The 17,193-nt window shown below is 43.2% G+C and overlaps 1 protein-coding gene across 1 annotated transcript; it reads left to right on the forward strand.

Annotated features, from left to right (window-relative positions):
• The first annotated feature begins 3,767 nt into the window (after positions 1-3,767).
• ZNF165 (zinc finger protein 165) lies at positions 3,768-10,905 on the forward strand. The gene is made up of 4 exons (XM_025858528.2): positions 3,768-4,316; positions 7,382-7,860; positions 8,148-8,280; positions 9,929-10,905. Exons 2-4 carry the CDS (start codon positions 7,450-7,452, stop codon positions 10,831-10,833), a joined length of 1,449 nt encoding a protein of 482 aa, XP_025714313.1. The 5' UTR covers positions 3,768-4,316; positions 7,382-7,449; the 3' UTR covers positions 10,834-10,905.
• The last annotated feature ends 6,288 nt before the right edge of the window (positions 10,906-17,193 follow it).

The raw sequence follows: 17,193 nt of genomic DNA on the forward strand, positions 1-17,193 counted from the left end.
TGCTGCTTAATTAAGCAGAAATAGAATTTAATAAGAGAGTGTTGGGTAATTCATAAAATTGCTAGAAGGGCTGGAGAACCAGGGTCATGAGCACGCTATGAAGGCACACATACGAGTTGTGTCTTTCCACAATGTCAGCTTTATTCAATCATAAGGCAAAGTTAAATCACAATTATAAAGCAGGTTCTGGATTCCAAACTCAGTGACAATTCACCATGTGAATAAACTTGGCTTCTTTACACAGCACACAAGGCAGGAAGGAAGACAAGCCACACAACAAACAAGGTAACTGAAGGGTGCAGGAAGTTAATGAACCAAGTGCGAAGTCAGTTCATGGGCCCCCAGTTGAGATAAGGCCTCGGTCTGGTCCTGGTCAGCTCTTGGCACTTACTGTTTATGTTCAAGCAGTGAACATAATTTAATAAATTCCAACTTATTTTTCATGGATTATGCTTTTGGTTGTTGTCTAAAATATAACCACTAAATTCAAGGTCATGTAGAATTTCTCCATGTTTTCTTTTAGAAGTTTTATAGTTTTGGATTTTACATTTAGGTCTATGATCCATTTTGAGTTAATTTTGTGAAAGATACAAGGTGATTTTCTTGCATATAAACATCTAATTGTGCCAACATCATTTGCTGAAAAAAAGCTATCCTTTCTCCATTGAATTGCCTTTGCACCTCTGTCATAAATTAGCTGACTATATTTGTTTTGAGTCTATTTCTGGGCTCTATTCTATTCCACTGACCTATGTGTCTATTTCCACTGACCTATGCCATCTTGACTACAGTAGTTTTATAGCAAAACTTAAAATTATAGTGTGAATCTCCTAACTTTGTCCTTTTTTCAATATTGTGTTGGTTATTCTACGTCTTTCCCTTCCCATATAAATGTTAGAATTAGTTTGTCAATATCTACAAAACAGCTTGCTGTGATTTCTGAGAGTTATGTTGAGTCAACGGATCAAGTTGGGAAGAACTGACATCTTAACAATTCTGAGTCTTCCAATACATGAACATAGAATATCTCTCCATATGTTTAGATTTCTTTGAATTATTTCATCAGTGTTTTGTAATTTTCTGCATACAAATCCTATACCTATTTTGTCAAGTTTATACCTAAGTATTTTCTCTTTGACTTTCAGATACTGACCTTGTAACCTGCAACACTGCTATAATTGCTTGCTCCAGGGGATTTTTGTTTTTTGGTCTTTGGGATTTTCTACAGAGAAAGTTTATATGTGAATAGAGACAGCTTTATTTCTTCCTTTCCTTTCATTTATTTTTGTCTTACTGTCCTAGTTAGGACTTCCAGCATGATGTGAAGTAGTAGTGAGAGAGGACAGCTTTATCCATTTTCTAATCTTGAGGAAAATATTCAGCTTCTCATTTATAAGTATGGAGTTAGCTGTGGTTTGCTGGGTAGGCAGGTGGGTTGTTTTCTGTAGATGTTCTTTATCAAGTAGAGAAAGTTTCCATCTACTACTAGTTTATTGAGAGTTTTTATCACAAACAGCTCTTGGATTTTGTCAAATGCTTTCTCTGAATCAAATGATTACGATTTTGCTTTTTTAGCCTGTTGATTATATTGGTGGATTATGTTAACTGATTTCCAAATGTTGAACCACTCTTGCATGTCTGGAATAAATTCCACTTGGTTGTTGTATATAATTCTTTTTATATACCATTGGATTTGTTAATATTTTGTTAAAGATTTTTGCATCTATGTTCATGAGACAGCTTGGTCTGTAGTGTTTTTCTTGTAATGTCTTTAAATGGTTTTGGTATTAGATATAGTAGAAAGTTAGGAAGTGTTCCCTCTGCTTCTAGTTTCAATAGATTGTGAGGAATTGGTCTTTAACTGCTTGACAGAATTCACTAATGAAACTATTTAGTGGGCTTGGTGCTTCTTCCAGAAAGTTATTAATTAGGAAGAGCAAGGAGGTTCATTGGGGATGATAGAACAGAATGAGCTAGGGAGAGAGTAATAGATTACATGGGGTATAGGTCATATGGGGTCTCATAGGCCATTTTAAGGACTTTAGGTTTGTCTTGCCTGAAATGGGGAGCTACTCAAAGGTTTTAAGATGAGGGCTAGTTTAGGGATTGAAGAATAATTTTCCCTCTATCATTCTGAGTTGTCAGTTGAAATCCCTGTAATAAAAGACAGTAACAAGAGAAAAACAAACAAGTTTATTAACATGTATACCTCATGAGTACATAGGAAATACCTAGAGAAAAATGAGCAACGAAAAGAGTAACTTAGGATTTCATTTAACAGGGAAAGGGGACAGGAGATGTAGGCCTTTTAGGGGAGAATAAATGATTTTTAGTAAAGACGAATGGGCCCTTAAGAGAACAGATGGGAGGTATGACTGATGTGGGAAACAAAGTCTAAAGAAAGAATTAAATTTCCTTACTGCCTACAGCCCAGTGACAAGTCCTGGAAACAGGTAAAGTGACCTTCCTCTGGGATTTCAGCCACCTTGATGTTGACACTTAGCTAAAGTGGTAATCTTAGCTTAACATTATCCCAATGCCCCAGGATCCTGTTAAGTCTACTTTAACATATAAAAATTATTTTGGAAACTTTATCTCTACCCCCAAGATCTATGTCAGCAATCATACTCCAAGGATATGACCCACTGATATACATCTGAAGGGTCTCATGACTGAGTTCTTACTAAACAGTAATAAATGACCTTTTCCTAACAATAGCTAGCCCCCCTCAGGATCCTGGAAACCTTGCTTCCAAAATACCTTGGAGGCCTGTGCTGTCCCTACCCCCTCCCAACATGATAGCAAATAATCAGTCACCCATCACTACCCCAGTGCAGCTCTTTCTGCCCACGGGTCCTGTCCCCATGTTTTAATAAAACCACATTTTTCCACTGAAGACATCTCAAGATTTCTTTTTTGACTGTGGGCTCCAAACCCCATTTCTACATCATGATCATTTGTGACAAGTTTGTCAGGGTGTGGTGTCAACTTCTTTCCTATGATATGAGCCAATCTTCCCTAGTTGATGAAACTTCTGGGGAGGGTATTTACAACAATTGAGTTTATTCTGGAGGATCTGTCTTTAGGCAGATAAGGGAAAGTCAGAGAAAGCCTCTTTCCACATTTGCTTTTTTTCAAGTGCCTACAGCTCAAAATAATCAATATATCAAAGGTGCATGTTTTGAGGAGGTGTGTTCTGCTACCCTTCAGCAGCATGATAGAACTCATGCTGCAACAGCATCCTTCTGGCTGCTCTATTAAGAACAGACTGTGGGGAACACAGAAAGAAGCAGAGGGAACATGTAAGAGGTTTACTGCCCTAACCAGAAGAGAGTGTATCCGTCCATCTTCAGGAAAATGAATGCCATATTCACAACCGGAGAATAAACACAGATTATAGGGGTTACTTCTGTTGAAAAGAAAACCACAGGCCCAAGGTGGAGTTGCCTGCCTCCAGAATAGCAAACCAAGACAAAATTACAGTTGCAATCTCTTCAGGAGTGAAATTTTAAGCAAATCAATCAAGAATTTTCTGGCCAGCACCAATAAGGTCACATGGGCCCTCTTCATTCCGTTCTCCCCGCCCCCCAAGAAGATGAGATAATCTGCAATATAAGACCCCCCCTCGCCTCCCCACCCCCCGCCCCCCGGCCAAGGGAACACCAACTTGCCTTGAGACAATGCTTTTCCTTTAGCTAAGAACTTCCTTGCTCCAAGCTCTTTCCTATAAAAATCTTCGATTTTTGTACCACTCCACGCTCCTCTCTACTTACTACGGCCTAATTAAAAGGATTAGATCTTCATGCTTACTCAGTTGAATTTTGGTTAACACCGCACACGAGAGGAGGTACTGAGAGCAGCAGTGAACGCAAGTTACCGTCAACATTCTAGTCCTCACGCACTGGCCCGCCGGTTTCGGGCCACGCACAGCCCGTCGCGAGTCCGGGGTATAACCGGCCACGTTTGTAAACCTGCGCTCCCGGAAGCCCAGGAGGGCTTTGCAAGGGTGAGGTCTGAGCGCGGTGCGTGGGCTTCCGTCCCACGCCCCAGACTGAAGTCCAGGCGAGGCCGCGTTTCCCGCTAGACAGGGGTGCAAGGACCCCACCCCAGAGCCCCGAACACTTCGGGAACCGCGGAAGCCGCCTGGGAAACGGGAGGCAGAGCGCGGGAGAGACGCCAAGACTTCCGGGAGTCGCAGTCCAGAGCCAGGCCGCCTTCTGCGCAGGCTCAGAGCCCACGAGGACGGAAGCTTTGAGAGAGGCTGCAGCGCCGTGCCCCCACCGGAAGTGTCCGATCGGAACCACCCTGTAGGAGAGGTGAGTCCGGGTTTGGGACCCATGCGTCCGGCCTTTTGTCCCCTCCAAGCACCTAGTCCCTACGACTTTACTTCGGGACTACAGCAGCCCCGCGGCGCCCTGCAGCCGGGACCGCGGAGGAATCCCGAGGAAAAGTGGGACTGAGACTCGCGTGCGGAGGACGCGGCGTCCGCCTGCTTCCAGAGGGGCGGCGGTTTCCATGGTCCCCGCGCCGCGCGTTACGTCACCGCCGCGGGCGGGGCGCCGGGCGGGGGCGTCGTGCCGCGGGCCGGGGTCGGTGACGGGAATGGCGAGCCCTGCGGCGACCTCGGCTGGGCGGCCTCTTGCCTGCGGGAGCTGCACGGGAGCCCGCCCCGACGCCCGCCTTTCGCGGCAGGAGCCCCCGCCTTCTCGTAGGGAAAGCGGGGCGGCCGGACACAGTGGATGTGCGGTGTTGCCCGTGTGCCGGGGACGCGGTGGAAGCGGCGGAGACGGTCCCAGGGCCGGCGGTGGGCGGGACTGCGGCGCGCTTCGGTGCGGGAAGCCTTCCCGGCCGCTCCCCCGCGCGCCCCGGCGCCCGCCCTCCCGGCTCGATCCCTCCTTCCTGTCCGTGCCCGCGGCGTCGCGAGGCCCTCGGGCTTTCCTCCCGCTCGGCGAGTGTGAAAACTCGGAAAACGGGGGTGCATGGCCCTTCACCTCATGGAGTAACGGTCACCGAGGAAGAAAAACAGCCAAAGCTGAGCATAATTCGAGGTGACGTGCGTTGTAGCCACGGGTGTTATGGAGGCACTGCGTAGAGTTGTCGCTCCAAACGCGGTGCCCGGCGAGCTCGTCTCTCCCGCGGCCGGCCGGCCGCCCCCCTTGCGCGGCCCGCCTTTATGCCGTTGGGATCTTTCCCCTCTGTGTACCGCGTGTCGGCGCCTCCGCCTCCAGCATTTGCTACCCCGCGCGGACTCTCTCTCCGCCTCCGAACCGTTAGGGCACTTGATACCGCTGCCCTACAACTCGGTTAGTCCTTCAGTCCTCGGCAGTTACCAGCACTTCAGTGTGTTATATGTGAAACAGCTTCAGTTATTTAAATGTTTTTAATCCACGTGGGTTTTATGTCCTTTTTTCCCGACTGTTTTTACAAACTCAAGCACCATTTAATTCCTTACGGTTGTACATCAGAATACGGATTTTCCAGGTATACCCATACTGACCCAGACAGTATCCCAAGAATCACTTTCTAACAAAGTTCCCACATGATTAATTAATCAGCTGGGAACTCAGACTTTCTTGGAAACCGTTACTGTACGACTTCTAGCCCGAGCTTGGCTTGTGTTCAGATTCTTAATAAAGTAACATGTCAGTGCAACAATCAGCAGTCAACTGGTGAAATGTGTAGTAGAAGGCCCCGCAAGCTCGATATTTGCATTCTGCTCTTGCACTCTAGGCTTCACATCTAAATTCCTGTCATTCAGTTTTTCAGTGCAGAAACCAGGCATTCCTGTGTGCTAAGACTCAAGGAACTGGTATTTAATAACAAGACTCACAGTTGACATAAGCAAGTCATAGTGCTGGTTTATTATGTTTAACTTTATTGGTGAGATGATAGGACTTAATGTCCAAGATACGGACTGAGCCACGAAACTAGGGAGGTAGAGAAGGAACTGTTGGGGTAACAGGAAACCTATTTGAGACCTTTGCAGAAGGAACTAGTTAACACTGATTGAAACTGTTAGCCCCTGGCTCTCAAGAAAAGTTACCCTGGGGCACCCAGCTGGCTCAGTTCGTGGAACAGGTGATTCTTGATCTCAGGGTTGTGAGTTCCAGCCCCACCTTGGGTGTAGAGATTACTAAAACCTTTTAAGGGCGCGTGGGTGGCTCAGATGGCTAAGCATCTGCCTTCGGCTCAGGTCGTGATCCCAGGGTCCTGGGATCGAGCCTGCTTCTCTCTCTCTACTGTTACCCCTGCTTGTGCTCTCTCTCTCTCTCTCTGTCAAATAAATAAATAAAATCTTTTTTTAAAAATCTTGTAAGAAAAAAAAAGTGACCCTTATTACTTAAGAGATTTATAAGTAATCCTAGGTCCAGATTTTGAATTAATAATTACCATTCCAAGCTTGCATTTTCCTCACACTTGTATAAGTATGGCCTCTCTATGTTTCTCTTTTCATATTGCAGTCCATCCTAGAAATGAACAACATGTTAATCTCCACAAACAGTATTTGTCAGGTCATTCTGCTCAGAAGCTTTCCTTGGCTCCCCAGTGCCTAAAAGATAAACTCTGAATTCAGGATCTTGGCATTTGAGGCTTTCTATGGTAAGGCCTTTGCCTCTGTGATTTCCTTATACAAACCTACTGAACTTTTTCCTTTCCCACTTGTGTGATCCTACCATTAACCAGTTCGGGCTGTTTCCTTGCTTGTAATTTCCTATTTTTCTCTCTCCCACATCCTATCAAATCCTTTCCATTCTTCAGAAGTTAATTTTTTCATTAAGTTTTCCCTGATCATTGCAACCTGCTAGACTTTGCATCTCCAGTTTTGTGAAGCACTTTATTGTTTTTCTATGCTGCGCCTTGTTGTCTTTATGACTTACATATAATTTAATTGCATGTGGCATGTTAACATGCAGCATTGCCTTAAATTTATAAATCTTATATTTATTGTTTCTACTTTAAGATATTTTGTTTTTATGGGTGCCTGGGTGGCTCAGTTGATTAAGAGTCCATCTCTTGACTTCTGCTCAGGTCATGATCTCAGGGTCATGGGACTGAGCCCAGCCTTGGGCTCTGGGATGGGCTAGGAGTCTGCTGGAGATTCTCTCTCTCTCCCTCTCCCTCTGTCCCTCCCCCCGACCCACGCACATGCGCCCTATCTCTCTCTAAAATAAATGACTTTTAAAAGGAGGTATTTTGTTTTTAAATTTTAATTTTAAGCTGCTTTGAGGTAGAAATTATGTGACAGTTCTATTCCACAAAGTATTTCAGTGCTTTTACATATAGTAAACGCCTAGTACACTTCCGTGTAATGGAAAATGACTATTTCTGTGATGTGATCTTTCATCTTCATAGACAGTAATAGTTATTTTTTATCCCTTAGCCCTTGAAACTGCATAAGACCGTTCACAAAGCAGAAGTGGGTTTCCTGGTAATACATTTCATCCAAAAATGACAACAGAATCAAAGAAAGCTACAGCTCAGAAACTTCAGGAGAATGAAGGACTTCTGATAGTGAAGATAGAGGAGGAAGATTCTGTCTGGAGGCAGGACACTTGCCTCCAGAGAAGCGATCCCCTCAGGCAGGAGCTCTGCCGGCAGCTTTTCAGGCAGTTCTGCTACCAGGATTCCCTTGGACCCCGAGAGGCGCTGAGCCGGCTCCGGGAGCTCTGCCATCAGTGGCTACAGCCCGAGACCCACAGCAAGGAGCAGATCCTGGAGCTGCTGGTGCTGGAGCAGTTCCTGACCATCCTGCCCGAGGAGCTGCAGGCCTGGGTACAGGAACATGACCCAGAGAGTGGAGAGGAGGTGGTTACCATACTGGAAGATTTGGAGAGAGGCACTGATGAAGCAGTAGTCCAGGTACTCAAGGGATGGGAGATCTAAGACCTCCACATGGATGGAGTCCCACAGTGGGAGGAAAGGGCCTGAGATTGAACGCCTGGGGAGACCTGCAGGGGCTGTTAGATCAGTGTGCCTTTCTGTCTCCTTTCCACCACATTTGGTGCTGTGCCACATTTTACATTTAAGTCAGACTTAATCCTTCTGCAGTTTTGTATTCCTACAGGAGGTTCTCTTTGTTTTTGGAAGATGTTCAAATACCCAGCAGGGATTCTCTCACAAGCCCAAATGTACTTTATTTTTCTCAGGTTCCAGTCCATGCACATGGACAAGAGATATTCAGGAGAAAGGTGGTACCTCCTGGACCAGCACTTAGTGTCCAGTTGCAGCCAGTGGACCCCAAGACCCTTCATGGTTCTTCAGCACCCCTTCTGGACGGTGGTAAGAGGCAGTATTGCATGCAATTCATGTCACTGAAGGAATGGGACTGTGAATGTCCCTTCTCAGAGTAGCCTCAGTTACCATAGGTGGTCTTTTCCTTTATCACCCCATGAAAAGTACAGAACTTTTTCCCTATGTGTCATTGACCAATTAAAACAAAAACAGAGAGAGAATTTGGTTCCTTTACCAGAATATTTACATTTTCCCATTTGTTCTTCATCCAGAATATTTCCAAAACGCAGGATATTTTTATGAGTAAGTTAAAGGAAAGAAAAACAAATGCATGAGAAAACGTCAGGGAATAAGTAAAGAAACAAAAGAAAAAGAGGAAGAAACGCATCAGGAGAAACAACACATTTTAGTAGAGAAGCAGATACATAATGATATACTGGGAAGTGTAATATAATTCACAGATACATAGAACAAGATCCACATTATTGTCTTTTTTATTGTATTTTTGGTCTTAGAAAGCTTCCATGTTTTTATAGGAAGTCAGCATACTTCAGGTGACTACCTCCATGGAATACTCATCACTGTTCTAAAACTCCTCTGTTTAAAAAGTTCATGGACTCAATATTACTTTAGGTGTGAATGATCTCAAAAATAAACTCAAGAATAATTACAGCCAGTTTTGGGGGCACCTGGGTGGCTCAGTCGGTTAAGCGTCTACCTTCAGCTCAGGTCATGATCTCAGGGTCCTGGGGTCAAGCCCCAGGTCAGGCTCCCTTGCTCAGCGGGGAGTCTGCTTCTCCCTCTCCCTCTGCTCTCTGTCTCTCTAATAAATAAATAATCTAAAAAAAAAAACAACAAAATAATGATCTTTAAAAAATATATAAGTAAATAAATAGGTAGATAAATAAATAAATTAGTCAGTTTTTTAAAAAATACCCAAATTCTGCTTTCCAGTTTGTTCTGGAGACATTCCATCCACTCCATCCAAAATCATGTATTTCCCCCAGCCTGAGACCAGCATGGCCTAACCACCTTTCCTGCCTTAGCATATTCTAGACAAAGGAAACCCTACAAAAAGAGGGGTTGCTTGATTGAAGCACAATATAGAGTCGTAAGTATTGTATAAATTTGTGAGCCAGAAGGCAGGAATTGTGAGGACTTAATCATAAACGGATTCTGGAAAACAGGCAGAGGAGTTCAGGTGTGTTGTGGAAGAAAAGAGAGGGAAGGTTTCTGAGTCGGGTATAGGAAGGGACAGGATTTTAAAGACAGTTGGTGTGGTGAGGGTATTCAGGATGACTAGGGAGAACAGCTCAGAGTCAAAACAGTGGGAGGCTGAGACAGTCCCCTAGAAAGGAAGAGTGACAAGGATAGTGATAGCAGAAATGTAAAGAAGGGGATGTGTTCAGGGTACATTTAGCAGAAAGTGCTTATAGAACTTGATTAGCCATGGACGATGAAGAAATGGGTGGGTAGATAGATGGTTGAAGGTTTTCCCCTCCCCAGGCATTCTACTTGCTTTTACCAATTTTTCTCTTTTGTGTCCTTGTCCATCACACCTCTCACTTGAAAGGCCACATTTTTAGAGTAGCCAATTGAAGTACCAATATGTAACTGTCTTGTGTATATCTCAAAATTTTTTTTTCTTCCAACTCAGCAAACAGATATTTACCAGTTTGTCTTTTCATTCTTTTAGATAATGAGAGTGAAAACAATGGATCCATGCCAAAGTTGGACATTTATGAAGAAATGGAATCACAGAGGATTCTATCAAGAAGAATTTCAGGATTCATGTCAGAAGGATCTGCTGAACCTCAAGACATCTGTAAGTCTGCAGGCAGATTAAAGAGGCAATGGGAAAAAGAATCAGGAGGGTCTCAGAGACCATCATCTGCTCCGGATGGAGGTTTTAGTAAAATCCTTACCCACAAAAATACACTGACAGGTGACATTAGCCATGATGGTTGTGAGAGAAGCTTAAACCTGAATTCAAGTGAATTGACACACCAGAAATCTTGTAAACACAGTACCTATGACCAAAGTTTCAAATGGAATCCAGAATTTATTAAGCATCAAAGAATTTATGCCGGAGAAAAAATTCACCAATATGGAACATCTCTCAAGAGCCCAAATCTTATTAAACATGCAGCAATTTTTAGTGGGGAGAAAACCCACCAGTGTAATGAGTGTGGGAAAGCTTTCAGACACAGCTCAAAGCTAATCAGGCATCAGAGAATCCACACTGGAGAGAGGCCCTATGAATGTAATGAATGTGGGAAAGGCTTTGGGGGGAGCTCAGATCTTATTAGACACCAGAGAATTCACACTGGGGAAAGACCCTTTGAGTGCAAAGAATGTGGGAGAGCATTCAGCCTGAACTCACATCTTATCCTGCATCAGAGAATTCACACCAGAGAGAAACCCTATGAATGTAGAGAATGTGGGAAAACCTTCAGAGTGAGCTCACACCTCATTCGACACCTGAGAATCCACACTGGAGAGAAACCCTATAAATGCAGTGAGTGCGGGAGAGCCTTCAGTCAGAGTTCACACCTTCGTCAACACCAAAGAATTCACAAGAGGGAAAACCTGTTAATGTAAAGAACTTAAATTTTTATGGAAATGCGAAAGAAATAGCAACATGAAAAATACTGAATAAAAAATATGGAGTGAGATGAATGACTGAAAGACGAATGTCTCTTTTCTCTCGTTCTCTGGCTTATGGCCTTCACTATGGGGGAGAGGGGAGGCTTTCTATGGGACAGGATTTTCCTCTCTACTGCTGACTGCTGAAGTCAGGCCAGGAGAGCAGAATTTGGAGGAGGCTAATAAATAGGCGTGTCTATGGCAGTGGAGTTAGAGGGGAAAGGACTGTCTTGGGAAGTAACCATGATTACAGTGTGGAGGGGAGAAGATTCAGTAAAGCTGATCATCAACACTAGTTAGTGATTCTCCTCAAGAGGAAGTAGGCTAAGCCCTGAAGGGGAATAGTTCGAGCAATACACAACAGAGCTTTCAGAACATTACTTTAAATGAAGGCACAACAAAACTAAATTAGTCATATCAAACGAGAGGACCTGCACACAGTGGCATTCCAATATGTAGACCAAAGTCTGTGTCCAGAGGTCATGCCAGGAGGTAAACCACGGGAGCATCCAAGGCAAGAGGCCAGAATCCAGAGAGACTCAAACAGGACAGGAGAGAAGTAAATTAGGCAGGAGTTGGGGTTAGAGGTAAGGGAAGGTAGTCACATTGAATTCAACCTCGGATTTGGAGGAGACAAACGGTAACATAACTTCAATCTTACTGCCACATATGCCTGGGTTTTGGCACTTCCATGGGGTGAGTAGACAAGAGACTGCAGTTCTGGGGAGCTATCTGGACAGAAACAGGGTTCTCTGGCTACTGACAATTGTGGAAGAGGGCTGAGGGAATTAGCACTAAAGGTAAAGGTCCTGAAACTTTCATTACTGCTGGCTGCTCTTCTTTCCAGAAAAGACAGTGTTGAGAGGGTTGGTATCCAAGAGAAGAATGGAGAGTGGAATCCAACAAGTAGGAACTCCACCAGTGATTTCAGGATATAAAGGCAAATCCTGCTCTACTGTTTTCCTGTTTGATAGGCACGTTTTCCCTAATGTGAAAATAAAAGCAACTATATAAGACTTAAAGTCCCATTGTATATATAATGTCTTTATCTGAAAACTAGCAAACAACCCCCAGTGTAGAATTACCACAATCCAACGTACAAAATCTTCCACCAACAGGCTTTATTAAAAATGCCTTAGCATTTGCTTTTCAATCCTTGAACTAAAAATGTCCTGATAGCATCTAAGTAACCCAATGTGTGGGTGTTGTGGGGGTACTGAACGCAGTTTCCTGTTGCACGTGTACTGTGCTAATGCAGCCTATGTCGTGGCTGTTACAAGCGCTGTTCATGTGTTCCCTTCTGTGGTTGAGAAAACAGAGCTGGGAGTGTCCTGCTCGGAATGCATGAACAGCAAGTGCTGGAAGCAGGATTCAGACACGTGCTGTTCCCGGCCTCGTGCCTAATCCTTAACCTTGATTATGTCCCTGACAGAATCACCACGTGACATGACACCAAAACAGACGGCACTCGTGCACCACTAAAGTGGGGGACACGGTTCACACGTCGTTCGCCTTTCAGAAGGTGAAAGACCACACGCAACTCTTCATGTGGGGGATCGTCTGTGCACAGGGTGCCCATTTTCTGGTCAGGATCAGAAGTTTTACCTGTAGATTTGCTTGTGCTGCAAAACACCAGCAAGTTTGGTATTTTCATTCCCTTCCATTTGTAGTCAAGCTTCGAATCTTTCCGTGTTATAAATTTTGACTGGCCTAGTTTGTGCTTTCCAGCACACATGACTGAATTCACCAGGATTGTTGTTTTCCCTTGGAATTAATCTCTCAGTGAGGTGTCGTTGTTGTTGTTTTTAAGATTTTATTTGTTTGGGGGGGCCTGGAGGGCGCGGGCATGAGAATCTCAAGCGGACTCCACGCTGAGCGCTGGGCCCTCACCGCCCGAGATCATGACCTGAGCCAAAACCAAGAGGGAGACACTGAACTGACTGAGGCACCCAGGTGCCCCTCGTTCAGAGAGTTTCAAGATGACTAGTCAGCTTTAACCTCAGCAGTTTTTGGCATTCTTTTGCATTTCTGTAAGTTAATGATTTGTTTTGCCTTAGGAGTAGCCAAAAAAATTCACCCCCAGAGACAGTCTCCTTGAAGCAGAAACCTGTGAAGTAAGTTTATTGAAGGGTTAGAGCCCGTAATGGAGGCAGCCTTGGCTGTTAAATCTCAAAGGGGCAGGAGGACTACCCTTGGAGCTAAGAACGTGGGCTGTGCAGGAAGAACGCCCAACAACCAGGAGGTAGCCGCTAGTCATAACGTCAGGCAGTTTTGTTACCAGGAGACACCTGGGCCCTGGGAGGATCTGAACCAACTCTAGGAACTTTGGATCAATGGTTGATGCCACACCAAGGAGCAGATCCCAATCATCCTGCCCAGGAGCTCCAGGTCTCAATGTTAGCAGATCGGCCAAAGAACAGCGGAGGCAGTGGTCCTGCGGGGCGGTTTGGAGAGAGCGCTTGATGAAACAGGACAGCAGGTGTGATTAAATGAGCTAACATCTAGTGAGGGAGAGAAGCATCCCTACAACCGCGGGAGCGAGGTTGCAGAGCTTCAGGCTGCCCTCAGCCAGGCTGGAAGTATTAGTGTCAGCCTTTCTCATTCTCTCACGCTTTCTAGTTTCTTACTTCTTGAAGGCGGAATACACTCAGTGTCCATTTTTTCTCTATTCTATGCCCTGAGAATTGTCCCCTAAGGTGTCCTTCTAAGATAATAACTCAGGTTCACTCACTGAGTCTTTCGCAAACCCAACCATGTCTTAATTGTTTCCAGGCTGTTGCCAGGACATGTGGAATGGGAGTACGTTCAGAGCAGACGAGCCGCATAGAAGCCACCAACTACTCCAGCCCATGAAATATCTAGAATTCCAGGCCATTCATGAGCAAGGTGAGAGAGGGTGGTTGAAAGTTCTGCTAGCTATCTAGGTTGAAAAGCATTAGGAACACCAGAAACATAGAAACAGCATGCTGAATCAGACTGAATATCCTCTCAAGTTTCAAATTCCCGTTTAGTTAGCACTAACAAAGGACATGATACAGAATAACGTAATGCTGTCTACCCTACTATCAGCCTCAGGAGGAAGTTGTATTCCAGCATTCCTAACTTCATTTAAAAACCTTTTCAGACTGTTCTCATAAAATAAAATTTATCTTTATTTAAACCTGTTTATATTTTTATCATATGTAATATCATGGCCTAACTTCTGTACATTTAGTACTTGCTCTGTAAAGTAGAACTTAATCTTTTGCCTTAAAATGAACTTTTCCGAATTTCCCTGATCATTTAAAGCCATTTTGTACCTCTTTACTGTGTCCTTGTAATGAAATCTGTGTCGTCTACCTAATCTTTCAGACTCATCTAACCCTGTTTGTTTAGTTTTTCCTTTAGTTCCTGCTGTCTTTAGTTAAAAAGTCACAAATCATTCTAAAATATAGAACTTTCCTCTTCAGTATTATCTCCTCATTGCCCCCATTCCCTCTAACTTCAGTACATTTTCATCTGTTCTGACTACAGTTCAAAACAAATTATTTTGGGGCACCTGGGTGACTTGGTTGAGCCTCCAAATCTTGATTTCAGCTCAGGGTCCTGGGATCAAGCCCTGTGTTGGCCTCTGCGCTCAGCGGGGAGTCTGCTTCTCCCCTCTTCCTCTGACCCTCACCCACCCCACCCCATCCCCCATGCTCACTCTCAAAATAAAAAATATCTTTTAAAAAGATTTATTTTTCTGTTACTTTCTACTGCCATCCCCAATATTTCTTATTTTCACCTTCTTCCACTTTTGATAACCATGTTACTCTCATTGTTCAGTCCAAATCCCTTTTTGATAGTTGCTTTATTCATCTCTTTCCTTGCCCACCTCACCCCCCAACTCTGTACCTATAGAATGGGAGAAAATATCTGCAAACTATCAGATAAGAGGTTAATATCCAAAATATATGAAGAACTCGGGGTGCCTGGGTGGCTCAAGTCAGTTTAGTGTCTGACTGTTGATCTCAGCTCAGGTCTTGATCTCAGGGTTGTGAGTTTAGGCCCCGTGCTGGGTGTGGACCCTACTTAAAAATAAATTTTTTAAAATATTTTATTTATTTATTTGAGAGAAAGAGAGAATGAGCGGTGGGGGGAGGGAGAAGCAGACTCCCCACTAAGCAGGGAGCCTGACGCGGGGCTTGATCCCAGGACCCCAGGATCATGACCTGAGCTGGAGGCAGATACTTAACCAGCTGAGCCACCCAGGTGCCCCAACATTTTTTTAAAAAAGACAAAATATAGGGGTGCCTGGGTGGCTCAGTCAGTTAGGTGTCTGCCTTTGGCTCAGGTCATGATCCTGGGGTCCTGGGATCAAGCCCCGCATTGAGCTCCCTGCTCAGCAGGGAGCCTGCTTCTCCCTCTGCTGCTCCCCCTGCTTGTGCTCTCTCTCTGTCAAATAAATAAATAAAATCTTTTTTAAAAAATTAAAGTAAATTAAAAAATAAAAAGACAAAATATATAAAGAACTCATACAACTTAATAACAACAAAAACAATCCAATTAAAACACAGGCAGGGCACCTGGCTGGCTCAGTTGGTAGAGCATGCAACTCTTGATCTCAGGGTCATGAGTTCCAGCTTCACACTGGGTATGGAGCTTACTTAAAAAAAACAAAGTAAAAATAAAACACAAGCAGAGGAGGTGAATAGACATTTTTCTAGAGAAGACATACAGATAGCCAAGAGATACAAATCATCGGAAATGCAAATCAAAACCACAATGAAATATTACCTCACACCAGTCAGAACGACTGATATCAAAAAGACAAGAAATAAGTGTTGAAGGATGTGGAGAAAAGGGACCCTTATGCATGGTTGGTGGGAAAGTAAATTGGTACAGCCACTATGGAAAACAGTATGGAGGTTTCTCAAAAAATTAAAAAATAGAACTATCATATGGTCCAGCAATCCCACTTCTACATATATATCTGAAGGAAATAAATGAAAACAGGGTATCAAAAAGATAATCTGCACTCCCATGTTTATTGTATTATTCACAATAGCCAAGATGTGGAAACTACTTAAGTGTCCACTGATAGATGAATGGATAAAGTATAGTACAATGGAATATTATTCAGCCATGAGAAAGAAGGAAATCCTGCCATTTGTGACAACATGGATGGAACTTGAGAGTACTGTATTGAGATAAGTCAAAGAAAGACACATTGTATGATGCCACTTATAGGTGGAAACTAAAAAAGCTGAACTTGTAAAAATGAGTAGAATGGTGGTTACCAACTCAAAGTGGAGGAATTGGGAAAACAGTCAAGGGTACAAACTTGCAGTTAGAAAATTAATAAGTTCTGGGGATCTAATCAACATTGTGATTGTAGTTAACAGTACTATATTATATACTTGAAGGTTGCTGAGAGATTAGATCTTAAATTACAAAAAGTAATTATGTGCCATGATGGAGGTGTTAGCTAATGCTAATCATATTGAAATATATAAGTATATCAAATCAATGTTGTGTATCTTAAATTTATACAGTGTTAGATGTCAATTATAGCTGAATAAAAAAATATAGAGAACTATATTTTTCCCCTCCCCGAGAACTATTTTTTAAATGTCAGCATCTTGAAATGGACTCATCCTGACATGAAATCTATTTTTCCAAATCTTACTATCCATGTCATTAGCTTTTTGATTAATAATAATCATGATAAAATAGAATTTTCAATTCATGGTATATAACAAAATTGGATTTAAAAAATGATTCCTCCTTTATTCTTTTCATATCAATGCAAAGTTTCTCAGTCTTAAACATAACTTCTTATAGACCCAAGTTTTGTTTTGTTTCCTAAAATTAAAAAAGTGTTAAAATATCATAGCTCCTTTTTCCCCATCTGAAAGCACTGATACTCCACATTTTTAAAAGAAAAAATATTTGGTTGCAAAGACAGTAAAGTTTATGTCTTCTGAATCTGCAAGTTTAATAAAAGCCTAATAACAAACATTCTATAATCTATACTTTGGGAAAAGATTTTGGTTCATATTCTGGAAAAAATTGTAACATGTTTCTCAAGCGATATTTGTGAGGTTTTAGTATGTATTTTATTCTTGTTTATTTTTCTTCTCATAGTCATATTCTTTATTTTGGTCTTTTTTAATTTGGCAGAGCCAATACTCACCTGTAGCACAACTTTCTTATATCAGCACAAGAATACATATATCGGGGGGGCGGAGCAAGATGGCAGAGGAGTAGGAGACCTAGATTTCGTCTGGTCTCAGGAATTCAGCTGAATAGGGATCAAACCATTCTGAACACCTACGAAATCAACAGGAGATC

Source organism: Callorhinus ursinus, unplaced genomic scaffold (assembly GCF_003265705.2).
Source record: "Callorhinus ursinus isolate GAN/ISIS: 27379988/994484 unplaced genomic scaffold, GSC_fseal_2.0 scaffold109, whole genome shotgun sequence".
NCBI lineage: Eukaryota > Metazoa > Chordata > Mammalia > Carnivora > Otariidae > Callorhinus > Callorhinus ursinus.